General features: G+C 33.7%; 2 protein-coding genes across 5 annotated transcripts in view; one reads left to right on the top strand and one right to left on the bottom strand.

Annotated features, from left to right (window-relative positions):
• Positions 1-2,827, bottom strand: part of LOC145247998 (acetyl-CoA carboxylase-like) — a 248,546-nt gene extending 245,719 nt beyond the window's left edge. The window contains exon 1 of the mRNA XM_080109676.1: positions 2,809-2,827. The gene's annotated coding sequence lies outside the window, so the exon portion shown is untranslated. The remainder of the gene's footprint in view (positions 1-2,808) is intronic.
• Positions 1-21,547, top strand: part of LOC145247999 (calcium-responsive transcription factor-like) — an 84,950-nt gene that overhangs the window by 1,603 nt on the left and 61,800 nt on the right. For all 4 annotated transcript variants that reach the window (XM_080109683.1, XM_080109680.1, XM_080109682.1 and 1 more), the window contains exons 2-3: positions 16,440-16,617; positions 20,087-20,304. In XM_080109683.1, the coding sequence (XP_079965809.1) occupies positions 20,094-20,304 (211 nt within the window). In that variant the 5' untranslated portion in view covers positions 16,440-16,617; positions 20,087-20,093. The remainder of the gene's footprint in view (positions 1-16,439; positions 16,618-20,086; positions 20,305-21,547) is intronic.

Genomic DNA, 21,547 nt, shown 5'->3' with positions numbered 1-21,547 from the left:
GGCAACAGACTTGATGTACGTGTTCCATTTCAGATCAGGAGCTTGTCAAGACATGGGGCTTTTCCTAGACGAGAGCCATCCATTTCAATTGATGCCAGATGTGGATCAGAGCGTTGATGATGTAAAGATAAGAGTTTGGTTTTAGATGCATTAAAGGTAACCAGCCACGTCTTCCCCCACTGAACCACTCGTTCGACATCAGAGGAGAGACAATCAGAGAGAACTTTGTCATTTACAGCCTTTGATGTGTTGCCGTAGATGGTCGTGTCATCAGCATAGATGTCAACGAATGATTTAATTATGTGTTTAGGGAGATCATTGATGAAGATCAGGAAGAGAGTTGGGCCCAGGATGGACCCTTGAGGGACTCCAGCATTAATACTGCAGGCCTCTGATTTTTGTCCATCAACCACTACTCTTATGAGCCTATCAGAGAGAAATGATTTAATGATAGAGAGAATATTTCCAGTTGTACCATAGCTGGAGATTTTGTGAAGTAGACCCCCATGCCATACCTTGTCGAAGGCCTTTGATATGTCAAGAGCAATTTTCCTAGAAAGGAAGCCTTTGTCAAGAGATTCACTAATCCTGTGAGATATAACCGTTAGCACATCTGCGGTAGATCTTGCAGAACGGAAACCATATTGTGTGTTACTAAGAAGATTGTTTCTGCTGAGGTGGTTTACTATTTCTCTATTTAATATGGATTCCAGCAACTTACTCATGACACACAGGAGACTTATTGGTCTGTACTGAGAGGGAGATGACTTATCACCTGAATTCTTAAATACAGGGAATACTGATGAGGTTTTCCAGGGTGTTGGAAAGCACTTCTCCTTAAGGCAATGTTTAAACAGTTTTGTACGTATGGGAGCAAGTTCTGGTTGAAGCTTTTTTAACACTATAATTGGGATGCCATCAGGGCGAGTAGCTTTACTGGAATCAAGGTTCTTGATTATCTTGGCGACCTCATGCACAGATATTTGTATGTTACCTAGTGTGTTCTGTGTTATTGGAGGAAATATGGGGAGTTGATGGCCTTCGTCGCATAGCGTAGAATTAGCTGCAAAGTTCTTTGCAAATAGTTTGGCCTTGTCTGAAGCTGACAAGATGACCTCTGGTCCGTTGATAATGGTTGGGATAGAACGCACACTTCTGTTCAGGATCCTATTTGTTATTTGCCAAAACTGGTGGGAACCAAGCCACTGATCAGCTACTTTGGATTTAACAGACTGGGCATATAGCTCTCTTGCATTTTTTATTACTCTTTTACAGTGGTTGATAAGTAAAAATTTAGTCACCACTTATCAAGGCACAGAGGCCACTCGAGGATAAGGGTTTATAAGTGTACAGTTGTCAGTGGGACAATGACGTAGTAATTGTTAGTAGTGAAAATTTGGTAAATTAAAAATATACTAATGACTCATCACTTACCCAGACCAAAAGTCACTTAAGGATAGGGGTTGGTGAGATTTTCAGGTGGATGATGAGACAATTCTGAAAGGATGGAGAACCTTAAATGAAATGGCCAAAGTTTGATTATTTCAGAGGATTGCTCGAGCCAGGGATGTGCAGAGGAGGGTGCCTAAGTACTTGCCCCTTTTACTCCTGTTTTAAAAGTACCTGTTTCAGAAGAATGTATTAGCAATAAACATGAAAAAATTTAAATGGCTTAAAATATTTCAATATTGGTATACATAGAAAGAGCTTGATGAGCTAAGAAAAAATCTTTTTAAATTTTAAAAATTTGATTAAAATTAAGGAAGTTATGACTATTTTTGTGCCTCATACGTTTGGATATTTTCCCCTCTTTACAGTGCTTACCAATGTATTGGAAAGTTAAAAATGGCTGCCGACTATCTCTTTCACACGGTAAGTTTGGAAAAATAAGTTAATAATAATAAAAAACTAATCAAAATACTGTTAAAAACCCACCGAATATATATCCGCCTATGTCACGGTAACATATATTGAGCGAGTTTCTAACAGTATTTTGTCTGGTTTTTTATTTATAACTCATTTTCCCAAACTTACCACCTCAAAGAGAGAGTCGGCCGCCATTCTAAATTTTCGAATGCATCGGTAAACACTGTTTTTCAAGCTGAATAAACATGTTACATTAAATATAAACACTAAAAACATATCCAGTTAGGTAAAAAAGTAACTTATCTTGCCTTTGATAACATTTATTTGTTATATATTTGTTTTTGACAACTTTTTCAAATCTATGTGTATAATAATACAAACAAGATTTTGATACTTATTTTGATTTTGAAAAAACATTTGTGGCTGTTCGCAGTAAAACATTGTTTTAATTCACTGTTCAAAACTAATGCAATGAATAAAAATGCATGCAAGCTATATATCTACAAAAGTTTATTTTGTTTTTTAACCATGTTTTTAAATTTGACCAGAAATGTGAGAAATTGCAACGGATTCATAATGCTGAATTGGTTGGGATTGTTGTTATTATACATTCTGAAAACCGAATAGTTCTAAACTAATGTTATTCTGATAACAGAATAGCTCTAATCAAACATATCAGAACATTTATATTCATATTTTCATGTTTTTCTTAATTCGTTCGTGAATAAAAATTAAAGAACGCGTGTTGTTTAAACTGTACTATGACTAATACTACAGCTGCAGCTGCTGCTACTAATATTAACTTTATTTGACAAAACTCGAGAAATAGAAACATTTTTTTTTCGGATAGGTCTTTTTAAATTATATCAATTACCACGGTCGTACTCAATGTAGCATAATACTTTTAATTGATAAAGATAGTAAAAAGAATGATTTACTTACTAGTGGGTGTCCGATGAAATTTTTTTTCAAAATGTTCGATACTTGTCATATTAAAGTCTTATTTTTAACACAACAAAAAAAGAAATGGTCAAAAATATTTCAGACACGTGACAGTATTAAGATTAACACCTCTTCTGATTGGTTCTCAAATTTCATGACGAAATTCTTCATACAATCATGGTATAGACCTTTAGAAAACAGGGAGGGTCATTACAAAACCTTACCGAAAACGCCATTTTATGACGTTCACATTTTTATCACTTTATTTGCTTAAAACTCTTAAGATATATAAAGTACATTCATATTTATTAATTCATTTGAAAGTATATTCATTTCCGAACAAAACAGTAGTAATTTGAAGACTTGAAGTGCTTTGGTTTGAAAAATATGGCTATTTTAGTAGAACTACCTTGAAATCTGTGATTATCCAAAGCATTTTTTTCGTCCGTGTGTATTACTAGATTAAGGGAACCAAAAGATTTGTAACACTAGCAGTTGGTCTCAGAAAGGTGGAAAAATATTACGAACAAATTGAATAAGCATGTACATACTTAAGTTTATGTATCAGTCTGAAAAACTCTGAAATTTACGTTTTAATTTATAATCAATGGCCTAGTGTAAATAATCATGATCTGATAATAACCAGAAAGAGCACATACTTTTACATAAGAGAACCAAATTTAATAAGAATAGCTTAAAAAGTAAATAAATGCGAAAGAAATAATCAAATTTCTCGAAATGATGAGGTCTATATTTTTATCCAATATTTGAAAGGATTTATTACAGAAAAATGTCCAATGAAAAACAAATTTCACCAATTTAAATTGTAATATTTGAACCACTGATGATATTTGTATAACCAAAGATGTTAAAATAACTATTGGTTAAATAGAAAACTTCAACTTGTAAGGCTAGTTTAAGTTGCTTAATAACGTTGCATTTATCAGTTAACATCATGTACGTTACAGCAATATTTGAATAATTGAACAAGCTTAGAAATGTAAATTTTAACGTTGACTTTTCTTGACCACAAATTATTTCTTGCGGAAATGAGTTTCTCTCATGAAATTAGTTTCATAGAAGTCCTATTGGATCAGAAGCAATAGTTTCTGTTCGCCTACTTCATAAAAGTTGTCTGTGGAAATCTGATCAGGATGTGATTGAAAATATCCTTTTATTTTTAAACTGCCTGCTTGTTCGGCCTTTATTTCTCAAAAAAACCCTGCTGAAAATTGGGTTGTGGTCATTGGTTATCTTTATTGTATTCTTCCAAATGAGACCTGGATGTGGAGAAGGGAGGTCAGTCTAAATAAAGCAAGATAACTTGTTTTTATATTAAACAAAGCTCGATTTTTTTTTTTTTTTTATGTGTAGAATATTCCAGCTCCCCAAAAGGGCTATTTTGGAGGGGAGCAAAAATATCTACATACTTCCATCAACATTTGTTCATAAATGAGGATATCACGGGCAATATTCAATGAGAAACTTATGCCCAATGCCAAAGTAAATGGCAATTCCTGGGAGGAGACCAAGCAGATGCTATATTTAGATTCCCGGGCTGGGAACAAAAACACCTGTGTCATGGCACCCCACATCACTTTGTTACATAAAAATGATTGTGTTTATATAGATTTTCACAATGTGTGAAAATGTCAATGAAAATGAATAAACTGAATCTATTACAAGTTCTTTTCTATTAGTGTATTATTTGTTTGTCTATTGTTTTAGTGTTCTTATTGTTTCCTCTGGTTCTTATTATGTTTGAAGTAAATAATTTGAATCCAGGACATGTTTTATTTGTTGTTGTATAACGTGTTTCTCTATTGTTGCTACTTTTTAGTAGAATTTTTATTTTTATTTATTTTATTTTTAATTACATTTTCACCCCAAACAAGGCATATTGTCACTAGGGGGCTACTATCAAGGACCTAAGTTCCAGGGGTACTATGTAGGGAGTTTAGCAGCAAGAAATCTGTTCACATTATACTTGAACTTTTGCATGTCATTACAGTTGGGGAAGCAGGAAACTGGAAGAGAATTCCAAATTCCTGCCGTTCTGGAGAAGAAGCTATTAGAGTAAAAGGCTTTCTTACATCTAGGGATCTCAAATGTGTAGGGATGGGACTTTGCTGCTTATCGGGTTTGTCAGGGGTATTTTCGTTCAGGGGGTACAAGTGCTTGTAGTTTGTCAGTTTACAAGTAAAATACTTGTAAAACAGGTGGAGGGATGCAACATTTCGTCGGTGGGGCAGGGGCTGAAGTTTAGATGACAATTCAGGACCTATTAGGTTGACGACTCTCTTTTGGACCCTGTCCAGGAGTGAGAGACTAGTAGCAGATTCAATGTGACAGTAGTACTCCATACATGGGCGAATGGTGGCTTTGTACAGGTACAGGATACTTTCAGGCGTAAGTAACTTCTTAATACGATAGAGAGAGCCCACCTTCTTTGCAGCAGCCTTAGCAATGATCTCAATGTATCTATTCCAACTCATGTTTCCTGTGAACATTAAGCCAAGGAGCTTGAACGAAGTGCTCTCAGGTAAAATATCTCTAGCCATAGCTATTGGTGGTTGGTAAGGTTTCATGTAATTATTAAAGGAAAGTACCTTTGTCTTGGCAGCATTGAACGTTACCATCCATTTATGACCCCATTCCACTACAGACTGAAGATCTTCCTCTAGGGTTTTGGCCATTACCTTAGATATGTGCTCATTAATTTTCCCCATGTGCCTGCTATAGAGCATGGTGTCGTTGGCAAATATACCCATCTCAGAGAAAATTTTATCAGGTAAGTCATTTATGAATATCAGAAATAATAAAGGTCCAAGGATCGATCCCTGAGGTATACCCACATTATATGAAATTTTTTGAACATACGCCCATCAAGAACAACCTGGATTCTTCTTTCATTTAAGAAGGATCTAATTATGCTAAGCATTCATCCAGTAATACCATAGGATTTTATTTTCATGAGAAGACCATCGTGCCATACTCTATCAAAAACCTTAGATATATCTAGGGCTACTGCCCTCCCCTCCCCTGCCTTATCCAGTGCTTGGTATAAACGTTCAGAGATTACAGTTAGAATATCTGCAGTAGAACGGGCTTGCCTAAATCCATATTGGTGGTCTGACAGAAGTTTAGCAGCTGTAAGGTGGTGGACTAGAGCTTGATTAATTAAGGACTCAAATATTTTGGCGAAAAGAGAGAGGAGGCTAATTGGGCGATAATTTGATGGATCAGTTTTTTTGCCAGAGTTTTTGTAAACTGGTACCACAAAAGCAGTTTTCTAGCAGCCAGGAAAGCAAGATTCGTTAAGGCATTTGTTAAAGAGTTTAGAGAGAATAGGAGCGACATCAGCGGAGCATTTTTTTAATAGCACAGCTGGGATGAGGTTAGGTCCACATGCTTTTGAGGTGTCTCTTGACCTGCAAAGCTGAAACACATCATGTGCCTCTTTCAAAAAAAGAAGGGGTTGTCCATAAACAAGGCTTCTTTCCTAAAACTATCCACCTGTGGAACTCTGCAGGCCTGCTTTCCAGCTGACTACAATATGGTCATCTTCAAGTTCAATGTAAATAAGTTCTTGTTGAGCCATGTCCCTAAATAATTTATTTCTAACTTATTTCCACAACTAATTATTATTACGTTGTTGTCCCGGTGATCACTGTATACTCATTTACCCTTATCCTTAAGCGGCCTTCAAGCCTTGATAAGTGGTGATTCCTGTGTTAAAAAAAAGGCTTCTAATTAATAAAAGTATATAATGCAACTCTGCAGAATGTAACAGAAATAGTTTGTTATAAGAACCATTTTTCATTTGCTCTTTGAAATTCATGGTATTGGCTTTAACTCATGAGTGCCCACTTTTTTTTTCAAATTTATTACCAAAATCTTTTGTAAATACAATATATCTGAGCAAAATTACTTTCGAAGATTTACTTGACTTTATATGATAGCTACATCATTTGTTTATACTAATATATATATATATATATATATATATATATATATATATATATATATATATACTGGCATGGATGCCCGGATGTGAGGTGTATGCTGAGCAAAAAAAAAAAAAACGGTCAATTTTTTTAACTTTGACCCCTATTATGACCCCTTAATATTTATTGTTTAGGGCTCTAATCAAGTTATTAAGTTAGATCCATGTCCAAGGAACCTATATCTAAAATTTCAATGGTTTAGACCCCAAATTGTCGGAGGAGTTTGGTAGAGTTATCAAAGGTCAAATCATTGAACTTTGATCCCTTAACAACCAAATTTCTGACTGAAAACCGATCACAAAGATTTTCCCAAATTTCAGTACCTTGTATATCAAATTTCGAGTCTGTAGACTAAAAATTGACAGTTATTGCGTAGGGAAATGTACACACACAGACAGACACATAGACACGTTCACTTTTATAGATATATAGATAGATAGACTAATAGATTAAACAAAAATATATACATATACATAAATATATATGGAAACAATTTTTTGTTTACTGTAAAGATTTTACGCAAATATTATGCAAGTATAAATCCTGTAGAATATCTGCATGAGTATAATTACACGTAATAGTTAACTCTAGATGATCATCCCATAAGAAAATCGAAGCAACTAATAGGGAATTAATTAAAATGAATGTTCAAAAGAATATGCAAATTAGCTAGATCGTTTGCTAGTGAATGCAATTCCACAACCAAGATATAAGAAAATTGTATTTTCTTTTTAAATAAATAGAAAAGAGGGTTTTTAATATGAATATCGATACACACAAAAGAAAACCGAATTTATAGGAGTATAGATATATGCATGTCTGATTAAACACAACTGAGTTCATCTTTTTTTTCCAATTTTGCTGGTAATTTTTTCTATTTGCCGAGCGAGCTTTCTTGTTTTGGCTGGTAGGTTATATACTATGGCGCCCAGTGCTTGTTGTTCAGCCAGATTCTGTAGCACTTTCCATCGGTATTTCTGATCATCCTCAGAAGTGGTTGTTGTTGTTCCTTATAGAGGCTTTGTATATTTATAGTTAAATCTGTTTTATTTTATATATATAGGTAGGTGTAAGATGGATAGGGGTGAATTATTTATTTTTAATTTTGATTTTCGTATTTTATTTTTTATTTTATATTTTATTTATTTATTATTAATTGTTGAATACAGTTAGTATATTTGTCCCAATATTAAACGCGATTCGGTTAATAAGGGGCTGTAGTTTTTTAATTAGTATAGCTTTGAGTAATTTAAGTCTTTGTGTGCAGTTCTTAAAATATCTAATTTTAGTATTGTGAGAATATTTCTTATATCGTATGATTATAGGTTTTTCTTGTGAAAGGTTAGGTGTCATTTGATGGTGCTATTATCTGCTAAGTAGTAGGTTAATCGCCAAGAAAGTGTTGTCATAGTGTTGTCAATGTATGCATTATATGAACTTTTAGAATTTAGGGCGCCATACTATATAAACTACCAGCCAAAACAAGAAAGATTACCAGCAAAATTGGAAAAAAGATGAACTTGGTCGTGTTTAATCAAACATGCATAAATAATGACTTGCTGCCAAAGTATACTAATATATATCTATATTCCTATAAATTTTTTTTTGGTGTGTGTGTATTGATATTCATATTAAAAAACCTTTTTTCTATTTATTTAAAAAGAAAATACAACTTTGTTATATATGAATCGTGGAATTGCATTTATCTGCAAAAGATCTAGCTAATTTGCATATTCTTTTAAACATTCATTTTAATTAATTCCCTATTATTTTTTTCGTTTTTTATGGGATAGTCATTTATAGTTAACTATTACATGTAATTATATTCATGCAGATAGTCTACATGATTTATACTTGCGTAGTATTTGCGTAAAAAGCTTATAGTAAACACAAACCTCTTTCTATATATATATATTTATATGTATATATGTTTGTTTAAAAATATTTTGCCTACCAAACTCCTTTGTCAGTTTTAGGTCTACAGACATGAAATATAGTATTAGTATATAGTATATTGAACATTTTAATATGCTAAAAAAAATAAATAGTAAGATGACAAAATCTTGGAATGTAGACTTTTTGTCGTTTATTTGTATATGCTCTGTAGTGATATCGAGTTTCATAAATTAAAGAATTGGTATAAAGGGTGAAATATTGTTGAATGAGCATATTTCCCCATAAACATGGAGATATATATATTATATTTAAGTAATAATTATTCTTTATAATTACAGACACTAGTGTTTCATGCTTATGCAATCATCAGTGTAGGAGGTGACAGTTTCTGTTGGTCATGAGATTTGAACCCAGCCACAAAGCCACCTTTTGTTTCATTTACTAAGCCTCTACCTTAGGGCTACTAAACAATTGCCACGGGAATGAAGGGAATTAAGAACTATTAAACGCCGAATTCAGGTGAATACATTAGGCAATCTACAGTGTTTCTGAACAAGCGGAAGTTGTGAACATTACATAAATGCTAGTTGACTACCTTAGTAACTAATCCACACACACACACTGAAGTAAATAAATAAGCAGAACTTTGAAATAAATAAATAAGCAGAACCTTGTATAAAGATGAGTGAGCACATTTAAAAATGTCCTTTCAGATTTAGACAGATGCATACACAGGTGGTTGTCAGGCAAAGATTGCACAATCCTCAACACTTTTTCTCCTGAACTGATATTGTTTGATTCCGACGGCAAAGAGAAATCTAGAATGATTGCAAACAATGCTGAGATAAGCAGAGAGTACATACAACACTTGAAATTCTGAAATGATCACCCATTTTAGTATTGATCAGATTCAACAGCGCTTAACTTTGGTTATGTAGTGTGGACCAGTGTGTAAATAAAACAGCATGAGGATTGGTAATAATGGTTATGGCTAACCCGAATTAGATTTTATTTTAAGAGGATGACTCAACAAGATTTATGTTGACATTGAACTTGAAAACGATCATGTTATAGTCAAATGGGAAGGAGCCCTGTGGTATTGTGTTCCAGAGATGGATAGTTCTTGGAAAGAAACTTTGCTCATGGAAATTCTGTTCAGTTTTAGATACACAAGGAGTAGAAGGAAAATTATTACAGTGGTTTTAACCAGACAAGTTTGTCATAAACGTTTTACAGTGAGGGACCATAGATTGGAGCTCGGTCGAGCACTTATGCTCATATTCTTTTTATTTTTGATTTTGAAATCTAGTGGAGGATGTTTAAATCTTTTCATCTTTCTCACACTGACTCATCAGAAGAATAAGAACTCATTAAACTTAAAAGAAAATAAAAAGAATATGGGCATGATTATGGGCATGAAAATAGCAATAGAGTAGAGTAAGACTAGTAAGCACTTTTCTGTGAGGAAGAGATTGTAAGGAAGAAAGGAGAACATCCTCCACTAGATTTCAAAATCAATTTTGTTCTCTGTCAAAATAGGAAAAGGTACTTTGGGTCTTCAAATGTGACATGAGCATTCCATTTTAGGATGTATTTGACAGAGGATGGTGACAGGAGTGAGATACGTTCTGGAACAGAAAAATGATCCAACTATCTTTCTAATGACCTTAACAACAGATTTAATGGAATGAAGGTAAGACTTAGAATCTTATCAAAGCAGGGGCTTCAAAGAGAGAGCCATTCACTTCAGTGAGGTAAAGTAGGAATCTGAGCATTGGTGGTGAAAGGAGATGTATTGGAAATAAACCAACTACGTCTTTCCCATCACACTACATACTCCAGATTGAAAAGCAGATCTTAATCTTCAAAATGTTGCCATAGATGGTTGTATCATCTGCATAAATGCCAATAAATGACCTTCTGGGAGATCATTGATGAAAATCAGGAAGATGGTTGGGCCCAGAATAGATCCTTGAGGCACACTTGCATTGATACTATGTGCTTCAAACTTCTGACCATCAACGACTACTTTTAAAGCCTTATCATAAAGAAAGGATGATTGAAAAGGCATGAATATTCCATAGTGAGCTAATTTTTGAAACAAACATTTGTGCCAATCCTTATTAAAGGATTTTGATTTGTAAATAGCTATTGCTGTAGAGACAAAATTTTCATCAATAGAATAACTGATTCTGTGTGATATTAGTCAGCACATCAGCAGTTAATCTGGCCGGACAGGATCCATTGCATGTCACTGAGTAGATTGTTTTTATTGGGGTGGTTGAAAACTTTTTGTTTTATTACATTTAAACAGTTTGTTCATGACGCAGAAACCTGATTGGTTTGTACTAAGACACAGAAAAACTACTTCCTGTAATTTTTAATACTGCGCAGACTGGCAAAGTTTTCCAAAAAGACAGGAAGCATTTTTCCTTAAGTAATGATTGAACAGTTTTGTAAAAATAGGAACCAGTTCTGATTGCAACTTATTAAGCTTGGAATGATTGAAATGTTATTAGGGCCAGTTGCCTTGCTTACATCTAGGTCTTTGATAAGTTTGGCAACATCCTAGACGTATATGGATGTTGCTCAGTATTTACCATCCCAAAGGAACATTCAGATGGTAGGCAGTTTTGACTGTAAAGAGTGGAATTTGATCCAAAGAGTTTTGCAAAAGGTTTGGCTTTATTAAATACTGAGGAAATTACCTCTGGTCCATTGATGATGGTTAGGATTAGTGATGGGATGATGCCAATATTTTTCCCGATTTGATACTAAATCCCTGATTCCGATACAATTACCAATTTCCATTCTTATAAATCTATAAATATTTTATTTTGTCCCTGATTATTGTAAAAATACATGTAAAATGTAGAGGTTTTCTCAAGCATAAACATACAAAAAATGTGGAGGGTGATCCATAGATGTTAATTTTACTATTAGTTAAAAATCAATAACTATTTATTATTTTGTTATTATTACCAACAGTGGAAGAATTTGTTTAAAACAAAATGAAAGAAAAAAAAAACAACCATTAAAGGAATTGTTTTTGGCATCGGAAAATCGGCACAAATTTTTCCAATTCTGATACCCCCAAAAGTTCCAAATTTTCTGATTCCGATTAATCGTCTAAACCCTAGTTAGGATAGAGGTCATATATCTGTTCAGCACCCTGTTTGTTATTTAATAAAATTTGTGGGAACCAAGCCTCTGCTCAGCTATTCTAGATTTAATGGATTAGGCATAGGACTCTTTTCAGTTATTTATAAGCCTTTTGCAGTGGTTGCAAGCAATTCTAAAGACGGATTTGGTATTAGATTATCTATTTGTTTGAAAGCAATTGAAATGGTAATTTCTGTGCGACACATTTAAGTGTACCAATGTTGATTGTTTGATTTATGTTCAAATTTCTTGGAGAGTATGAAGCTCTCAATACAAACGATCAACCAATCGGTTATATCTGATGTGATATTAGACACATTCTTTTAAAAAATTGAGTGCATAAAAATTTCTGATTTGAAACCATTGAGTACCGATACACTGGTGGAAAAGGACACCAGAGGCCTTGTTGCACTTTGTTTTGATCTTATATGAAACAATTGAGTGACCAGAAGATTCCAGTAGGGAAAGAATAGTGGATGACAACTGTTCAGGTCACGTTGTCAAGAAAAGATCAAGAAGACTTGCAAAATGTCTGTCAGCATCAGGTTCATGAGTAGGGTCATCCTTGCTTATCATCTAATACAAATGGTTGATAAAATCATGAAAAAGAAAAACCTTTCATTGTTAGTCTTTTTTGAGTGGACTAGCCATTCAACATTGTGAAAATGAAAGTCACCATAGACATGAATTTCTTGGAGAAGAGTAAAGAGACAAGATATGGTTAATTTTTGTAGAGATATCTAAAAGATATTAATATTCTTATTGTGTGGATGATAGAGGGTAAATATAACTGTGATGCAGTGAGTGCTATATGGGACACTTTAGGGTCTTCTTTGAAGATGTCCCTACAAGATGAAAAGCCATTCTTTATGTAGGTACAAATTTCATGTGCATGGCAATCATAAGTGTCAAGATTTGATAACCTTCTGAATAAAAGACTCACCCGAAACCAAACCCTAAAGAATGGGAGGATATGATTCACTAGAAATGCAAAAAGTTATCAGAAGGGAGATGAGTAAAAAGACGATTTGTGTCAAAATATTTTGAACTCTTAAGATAGGAAGATGCCTCGCAGTTAGTGGTCAATTTCCACTGGAAGTGGCCGAGAGGGTGAGCTATTTTCCATTTATCAGTCTCTGGGACAAAGATCAGATGTCTAGGATTTCTGTCGGGAGTTAATATATTGAATAGGCAGAGTAGTTTGTAGAAGTTTTGTGGCTCGAGGAGATGAGCAAATTGCAAATCATATCAGATTGAGTACAATGAATGATTAGATCAACTGAACGACAATGATGCTTTAACAGATATCAACAGGCAACATTTGGGGGTTCTTTTCCGTGCTGGCAGTATCATACATACTCAAAACACAACTGATTTATGCACAATCTATCAGTGTTTTTTCTTGTGAATCTGTGTTCCTTTTGTTTTTCTATACATGTAAGCCAATTCTTGTATTCTCAGCAATCACCAGAGCGAAAGATGATAAACAGAAAACCATAGCACACCAGTGTTGGGGGTTAACAATTGTCAAGAGTACCGACATGTTCATACAGCCTTTAATCATGAAATCATTGGTAGAAGCTGACAGGTCAATACTAGTTTCACACAAGATGAATAGGTCCTGTTTGATCACTTGTAAGTGAATTTCAATCTCTGGAAGGTTTGAACCCAAAGTCTAATGTTGGAAAAGGAGACCTGATAGTAGGGATCCACATTAGAAATTAGGGACTAGGTTTAAGCTTATTTGGGGTTTTAGAACTTTGTTGGAATTTATATCAAGAAAAATAACCACCTTGTTTTGTGGTTTACAGGCTTATTGATTTTTTATATCTTCCTGGTCCGGGTCTCACAAACAATACTTATTAATCAGCTGATTAAAAGATACCCCCCCTCCTCCAAGTTGGCTTTTAGAGGAGAAGAAAAGATCAACACAAACCCCAAAATACATGTCTGTTTCAGCCACCTTCTGCTGGAAAAAGGATAGCACCTTTATGTTTCAACTCTCACTATGATGTCACTCACAAAATCTTGTCTTTCCCTATCTAAGTATACAACATACCTTACCCATATATTTCCCAATTTGTATACAAATTATATAAATTATTAACTAATACTTTCAAAGCATTTTTTAAATCGCTCCAAATACGGTATGAAATTATTCATGTAAGGAGCTAAAATAAAAAACGACTTCAAGGTCAAAAACTAGCCAAAGATGAGTATAAGATGGATATATTACAACTCAGAAAACAGCAATTATTCTTCCTTTGTCAGAAACATTGCTTATGGAATGTGAGGACTAAAGGATAAAATAAGAAAAGTTGCATTTACAAGACTGCCAAAATATAATTTCATTTTCATTAATTGTCTATCAAATAACATTTTTGGTTTTCTTGTGTGTGTTAAGTGTGTGTGCATCTTTTTTAATTTCTTTTTGCATTGCTTTTTTTTTTTTCTTTTTAAGATTTTTTTACATTTCAAAATTGTATTTATGCATTTTCCGGTCCATATATGATATTGTGTTGTGAAAACCCTAACTTGTTCAAAGTTGAAACAACCTTATACATTAGCATCAAAAAAAGCTCTGTTCCATAGTGAAGTTGAGAGTCGTCGTTTACATAGAAATAAATGAGTTGTTAGATTAATGTCGGATGTTATCTTCAGCCATTAAGTTGAACATCATTTGAAAGGACAAAGCAATCAAGCTCAGCTCAAAGATAAGACTCCTGTGTTCCTTTATCCACTCAGTTTTCCTGTATGCTTGTGAAACATGCACCCTTAGAATTAGAGAAGAGAATTCATATATCAGCAATGAGATGCTTCAGAAGATTGCTTAGTATCTTTTACAAAGACCACATAACCAATGAAGAAGTCAAAAACAGAATAAGGCAAGCCAGTGGTCCTTATGAAGATTTTTCTCACCACAATCAGGAGGAGCATAATGAACTGGTTCAGCCACGTAACAAGAAAAGAGAGGCTTGCCAAGACAATGCCCCAGGGAACAGTCAGAGGAAGATAGAAGAAGAGATGAGGAGGCATCACAGAATGGACAGGATTGAAGCTGAGCGAGGCAGTCAGATGTGCAGAGGGCAAAGAAGGATGGAGAGGACTGGTTGACAGGTCATCTGTAGCATCCTAATGGCAACTGCCATGGGGAAGGTGAAGGTATGAAGGTTCTTCAGCCACTGTAATCTTCCTCTGTCTATTCATAGTTGTAAACACCAGACAACCACATCCAGCATTCCAAATAATACAATTCAGAATCCCTGTATAATTCTGTCATTCTATATCAGTGTGTTTTCTTGTGCTCTTGTTGGTGACCTCCAATCTTGTCAAAAAAAATAGCACCTTTGTTTTATGTTTCTGAATTTTGGAGATTAGGATTGATTATTCGTATTATTTGGATTCTTCAGACTACTGTTTTCATCTTGACTCTTATTGTAAGGCCCTGTGATATAGTAGATAAAATACTTGGTAAAATTCAGTTGTAAAGTTACACTCTTCTGAAGGTTTAAGGTTCAATTCTCAGTGTGGAGCGGCACTCAAAATACAATTGCGAATCATTGGGGATTTCTACCCAGTTATGGCTGATTGAAGAGCATGCTACCCCCATGGATTAAATAAAAGTTTCTGTTTGAAATTCTGTGCAGATTCCAGAGTTCAACAGAAAGGTTCCTGAGTTTGACAAGATACATCTGAAGAAGGTTAGAGGTTACATCGATTGAAGCATTATAAAAATAACTTTTAAGATGAAAACAGTACTCTGAAGAATCCAAATGATACCTTTGTTTTATAGTTCACAGATTTATTGATCAGGGTCTCGCAAACCATACTTATCAGTCAGTCGACATTAAAGGATCACCCTCCACCTCCCTCAGACCAGCTTTTCTGAAAGAGATAAAATCTACACAAGACCTAAAATATACATCTGTCTCAGAAAATCTCTGCTGGAAAAAGGAGCAACCGTTAACTCTACACTATCGCTATGGCATCACTCATAAGATTTTGTTTCCCTTCTTCTAATTATACAACAATTCACTTTGTATGCTACACACTGAAAGTGCAATTTCAATGTTGCATGCAGTTAAATGACTTCTTACGCTCTGAAGCCGGGCGTTTCTTGGTCTATCATATACCCTAGTGCTTAGGATATCCAGGTGTCTTATGGAGTCAATACAAGAGGTGACATGCTGCATATGGCCAAACTACTTGAGATGCCAAGTGTGAAAGTTATCCATAATCTCACCAATACCTAGTTTCTGATAAAGCATGGTCAAAAGGATCCTTTCCTCCAGTTTGCAGCCACATGTCCGGAATGTCATGGCATAATCATTGTGCCAAACAGCTCAGAATTGTTTGCGGCCGATGTCGCTTTGCCATAAAAGATGTTTGCATAATTAAAATGATAAACATCTTGAGGTTTAATGTAAAGTTTACTTTCAATTTCTCTTAAGTAAAAGAGTTTGTCTTGAATTTTTACTTTTTGTTTTCACTTCTAGTTTTCCTGCTTGATAGAAATTATTTTATTTTTAATGTGTCTAACAAAATTCTATTTTGGTTTACTTGCAGAACTTGAGAAAGTGTCCTTTGTGGGATCCAGTTCTCTTCTAATATTCATAGAAATTAAAAGTGTCTCTTACCTGAAACACAAAGAGCCTGAGAAAAGCTAGTTAAAGAAAATAATATTCAAATTCTGTTGTTTTTTTTTTTTTGTTGTTTTTTTTGTAAAATATGAAATTGATTAAAGGTATGACTTCTTTCTTGCCTTTTTTTTTCTCTTTCATTTCCTTTTTCTCTTTCATTTCCTTTTTTTCTCTTTCATTTCCTTTTTTTCATTCTCTTTTTTTTCTTTCTTTTAAGATGCCTCGTTGCATTTCTATCAGATTTTTTTTCTGTCGGCTAGTCCATCATGCTTCAATTATAATATTGTATCTTTGGTAGATAAACATACAATCAAAATGAATGCATCTTAAACACTCTGCCCAGAAACTGGTTTGTTATGCTTCAGTTTGATCATTTATATTTTAATTGGAAATAGCATTTTAAGGCATGCCTATGCCTCTGTATACAAAACTCTGTCTTAGTTTTAAGTTTGAAATATTATTTTCATCAATTAACTTGCAGATTGGATGAACATGTACTTCCAAACATTGCACATTCGTGGTCAATCTGTGACATTTAAATTTGAAATAAAATCTTTATTGTAAACATGCAAATTGAATAAATGCATCTTTTTTTTTTTCAACTCAAAATAAACCCATAAATAAAATTGGTATTTTAGAATGGGAAGAGTCTCATTCTAACATTTGATCATTTTTGTTAACGTGTTAATAAAAGAGGAATGAAAAAGAAAAAAGTGTTTACAATGGAATAAGTCCATAAGTACATACGAAGACAGAAAAGTTAGGTGTTCCAGATGATGTTAAATGAATGTTCCATTAGTAGGGAAGAGAAAATTGTTCATTTATTAAGAATGTGTACCATACACTGGTGTTAAAAGTTACGGCCATGTAGGTATGTGTATGAGTCCATGTGGAGTTTATAGTGCTTCTTGTCGAACCCTAGGGCTGGTTGGCCCAGGGGGTTTTGGTTGCATTATAAAAAAGATTGAGGGTTGAAAGATTGGGGTTTGCTTGCTTTGGTCTCCTAGCTAGAAAAGAGAAAGTATACTGTATGTTAACCCTATTTATCAACTTCTGTTATATGCTCAACTTGCCTGAGATATAACCTCTGATCAAGCAAGCCAGAAGGGAAGTTGAATGCTTGCACCAAGGATTAACTAAGGGAAAAGGAGGGGTACAAAGAACTGTAAATATCTCTGGTCAGAGTCCAACCACTCAAGAGATATTTTATTTGTTTAAAAAAAATAAGTTCTTTATTGAATGGACATTGGTATCCGCTTTTGTGAAGCCCCTATGAAGGGAGGCCATCTACATGTTGTCTCTGGTGGATGTCTCAAGTGGTCAACCTCTGAGCAGCCGAATAGTGACCGCTAACAAAAGGCCAGAATCAGTCAGAAGTGAAAAGATTTCAGGGATGAGAAGGAGAGGCAGTCATAACCAATTTTCTGGAGGAAGTGGATTAGACGTGAGGGTTGGAGTTGAACATTAGGCATGCTTTTCAAGAGAGCTGCTGGACAGTTCAGCTGATGTGCCTTTCTAGGCAAGTTGAGTCCTTTGAAGTTCTCAACCAAAGGACTGTAATGAGACATGTGTTTCAATCTTGCAGACCAAAATTCTGCAAGTTTTCAACCTTGGGGAAACTAGTACCACTTGTAAAATCCAAAAAAATATAAATCATTTTTTTTATAAACTTGTGGCTTCTGTTTTAAAAGGAGAATTTCTTTGTTGTAGGGCCTATTAGATTGTACAACAACTTTGGACTGGCACAACAAGTGGGGTGATCATGGCCAGTGTAGTGAACACATAAGAGCATGTTCATAGCTGCATGAGGTCCAAAAGTGTGTATGCTGTTCGGAAGATATTTATCTTATTCCCACAATATTATTACAAAAATAAAGGACAACAAATTATTTTCTTGTTTAAAACAAATATATTTTTATTATTGTTTTTCAGTGTCTTCTTGTTTGTGAAATGCTTCTTGTTTTCTTCTTAAGTTTGGTTATAATGTCTTTTATTTTTGTATTATTTTTCAAACAAAATGTTTTCATTTATAATGATCTTTTTATTTAATAAATATTGGCTTTTGTTTATATACAGAAAATACCAGCATAGTTCTACACACTAGGTCAGTTTAAATTGTATAACAAATTGTTTTTTCAATTTAATTTAAAAACTGTCATAATTCCACTGCTACTGGACTTAGTTAAAAATTGTATTCTTAAACTTTAAATAAAATTTACACCAAAATATAATTTCATTAATCTATTTCTATGATATTAAAATTTTATTTTTTATATCTATGTAAACTGAAATACAGATTACCAAAAATTCATAAAATTTGAATTTATACATTGTTAAATATTTCGTACATACCGTATAGTTCTTTAGAAAATCTGCTGAACTTTAAATTGTGTATTTTTAACTTATTTCTTAATTTCTAATTAATATGGAGTTTTAAAGTTTTTCTCTTCACACTACAAACTCTTATAAATATTCTGCTCTTTGACCCTATTAAATAATAGTTTGGCCTAAATATAAGTAGCATATATATATATATATATATATATATATATATATATGACAGTAAATATTTTTCTTACCAAACAATTCTTTAAGAATGCTGAAACTTTACAGATCTGTTTCATTATGCACAAACAATTAATTATTATTATGTCAATATTGAATCTTTTCATGCATATACTCTTTAAAAAAAAATAGAAATATGACAATATAATGTCAGAAAAAATAATTCCTTAGAAGATCTAGCATTGATTATTTTAGTATTGATCTTAGTATCATGGAATGTAGCTATACTGTTATTATTTTATATATGTTCTGTTATTATATTTAACTAATTAAAGTAAAAGGATTGGTGTATACAAAGGGTGAAATATAATTGAAAAAGCATATTTTACTGACAAAACACACACACACACATATATATATATGTATATATATATATATATATATATATATATATATATATATATATATAATAGCAGGAAGACCCAACATTGTGTAGAGTGACATAGACATTTGGAATAACTTCCATTATTTTCCTCAAATTTTTATACATATGATTAAAATTTCATAAAAATAGAATGTATTTTAAGTTTTTAGAGAGTTATGTACTCATAGCCACCTTAGAGGTGCATTTAGTTATTCAGGAACACTTACATTATCTTCCCTCAGTATATCTATTATAAATAGCAAATGCCTGCTTGTATGCTTAGCTAAGACTTGAAAAATACATAACAAATACCCACAAAGTTGGTATTTTTGTAATTGGCTTAATATTGGATATATGATATCTAAAATTAAAAATAGATTCATTGTTTAGGAGTCAAATTGCTATTTACATAATTTAACATTATGAAGACCAACACACATTATTTTGTAAAGGAAAGTAACGCTGAATTTATTTTACAATTATTTCCCTTACGTCAACTTTTGTTGTGTGTGTGTGTTCAGAGAGTGGAATGAACTGGGTGAAGAAGGAGGAGGAGGTTGAACTTTGTAAAAATATATTTGATGTCCACATGTATAAAAAAAATAAGGATAACTTGTCTTTTTTTTTTTTTATCTTTATTGCAGCCATCGAATGACCATGTCAGACGGTGTTCAAATTTTGCAACCTGTCTCCGGTGGGATGTCACCAGCATCGCATCTTCAGGACATGCTTGCATCCAATGGTCCAATAGAAGTTATCCATGCTTCTCCGGAAGCCATAGCAGCTATGATTCCAAAATCGGAGGCAGAAGATGAACAAACAGTGGTGGCACATGCGGAGGCTTTCATTTCACAGAGCACAAGTAAATTTAGAATTCTTTTGTTAATTTTTTATTAAAATATTTTTAAATATCTAAATATTTATGAAGGCTGATAGCAATACAAAAAAAGAAAAGCAAAAACGACTGGAGAAAGAAAATATGAACAAAAATAACCAAAGACAATATTTGAGTTATGAATTTTCACATTATGTATTTTTCAATAGATTTTCACCAAATCAGTAAATATGAGAGTTACTGCTAAATATTAATATAATATACAGTATAGTGGAACATCTTTCAATAATTTCAGGAGAAACCCTTGCCTTTTCAAAAAAACATAAAAAGGAATGCAAAAGTAAAACCATCTAGTGGAATGCAAGATGGCTGCCACTCTGAAAAAATGAGGCTTGCAAATAGATACCAGGAATGCAATTGTGGATAAATTAAAAACTACTATTATTGTACATTTATTTTACTGTTTTTTATTTTAGTATAGTTAATTCTTTTTTTAATAGCATTTCTAGGGCTGCTGGAAGAAAGATGGGCTCTCTCTACCGTGCTAGAAAGTTACTTACACCTGAAAGTATCCTATATCCCTACAAGGCCACCATTCGTCCATGTATGGAGTATTGTTGTCACAATTGGGCTGGTATACCTGCTACTAGTCTCTTGCTCCTGGACAGAGCTTAAAAGAGAGTCGTCAACCTGATAGGCTCTGAACTGCCATCCAAGCTTTAACCACTGTCCCATCGATGAAATGTTGCATCCCTCTACCTATTTTACAAGTATTTTTATGGTGGATGCTCTGACAAACTGCAAGCCCTTGTACCTCCTCAATGTAAATACTTCTGACAAACTCAACAAGCAGCCAAGCCCCACCCCTACACAGTAGAGATCCCTAGATGTAAGAAGGCCTTCTACTCTAATAGTCTCTTCCTCAGAACTGCTAGATTCTGGAATTCCTTTCTGGGTTCATGTTTTCCCAACTGTATTGACATGCAGAAGTTCAAGTGTAATGTGAATAAACCGCTTGCTGCTTGACTCCCTACACAGTATCACTGCAACTACTGTCCCTGATAATAGCCCCCTACATCAAAGTGGAACTGTGCCTTGTTTGGGATGAAAATGGAATTAAAAAAAAAATGATCTTATCTAGAGGAACTGATTGTAAAAGTGCTCAACAAATCTGTTATACTTAAGTTTGAAATAGAACTTTTAACACGTATTCATATTTTGAAAGTTTAAAATGGCACCTTCATTGTTAAGCATGCAGATTGATATCCAT

Source organism: Euprymna scolopes, chromosome 26 (assembly GCF_053919585.1).
Source record: "Euprymna scolopes isolate OS-2025 chromosome 26, ASM5391958v1, whole genome shotgun sequence".
NCBI lineage: Eukaryota > Metazoa > Mollusca > Cephalopoda > Sepiida > Sepiolidae > Euprymna > Euprymna scolopes.
This window is presented reverse-complemented; position numbering and strand designations above follow the sequence as displayed.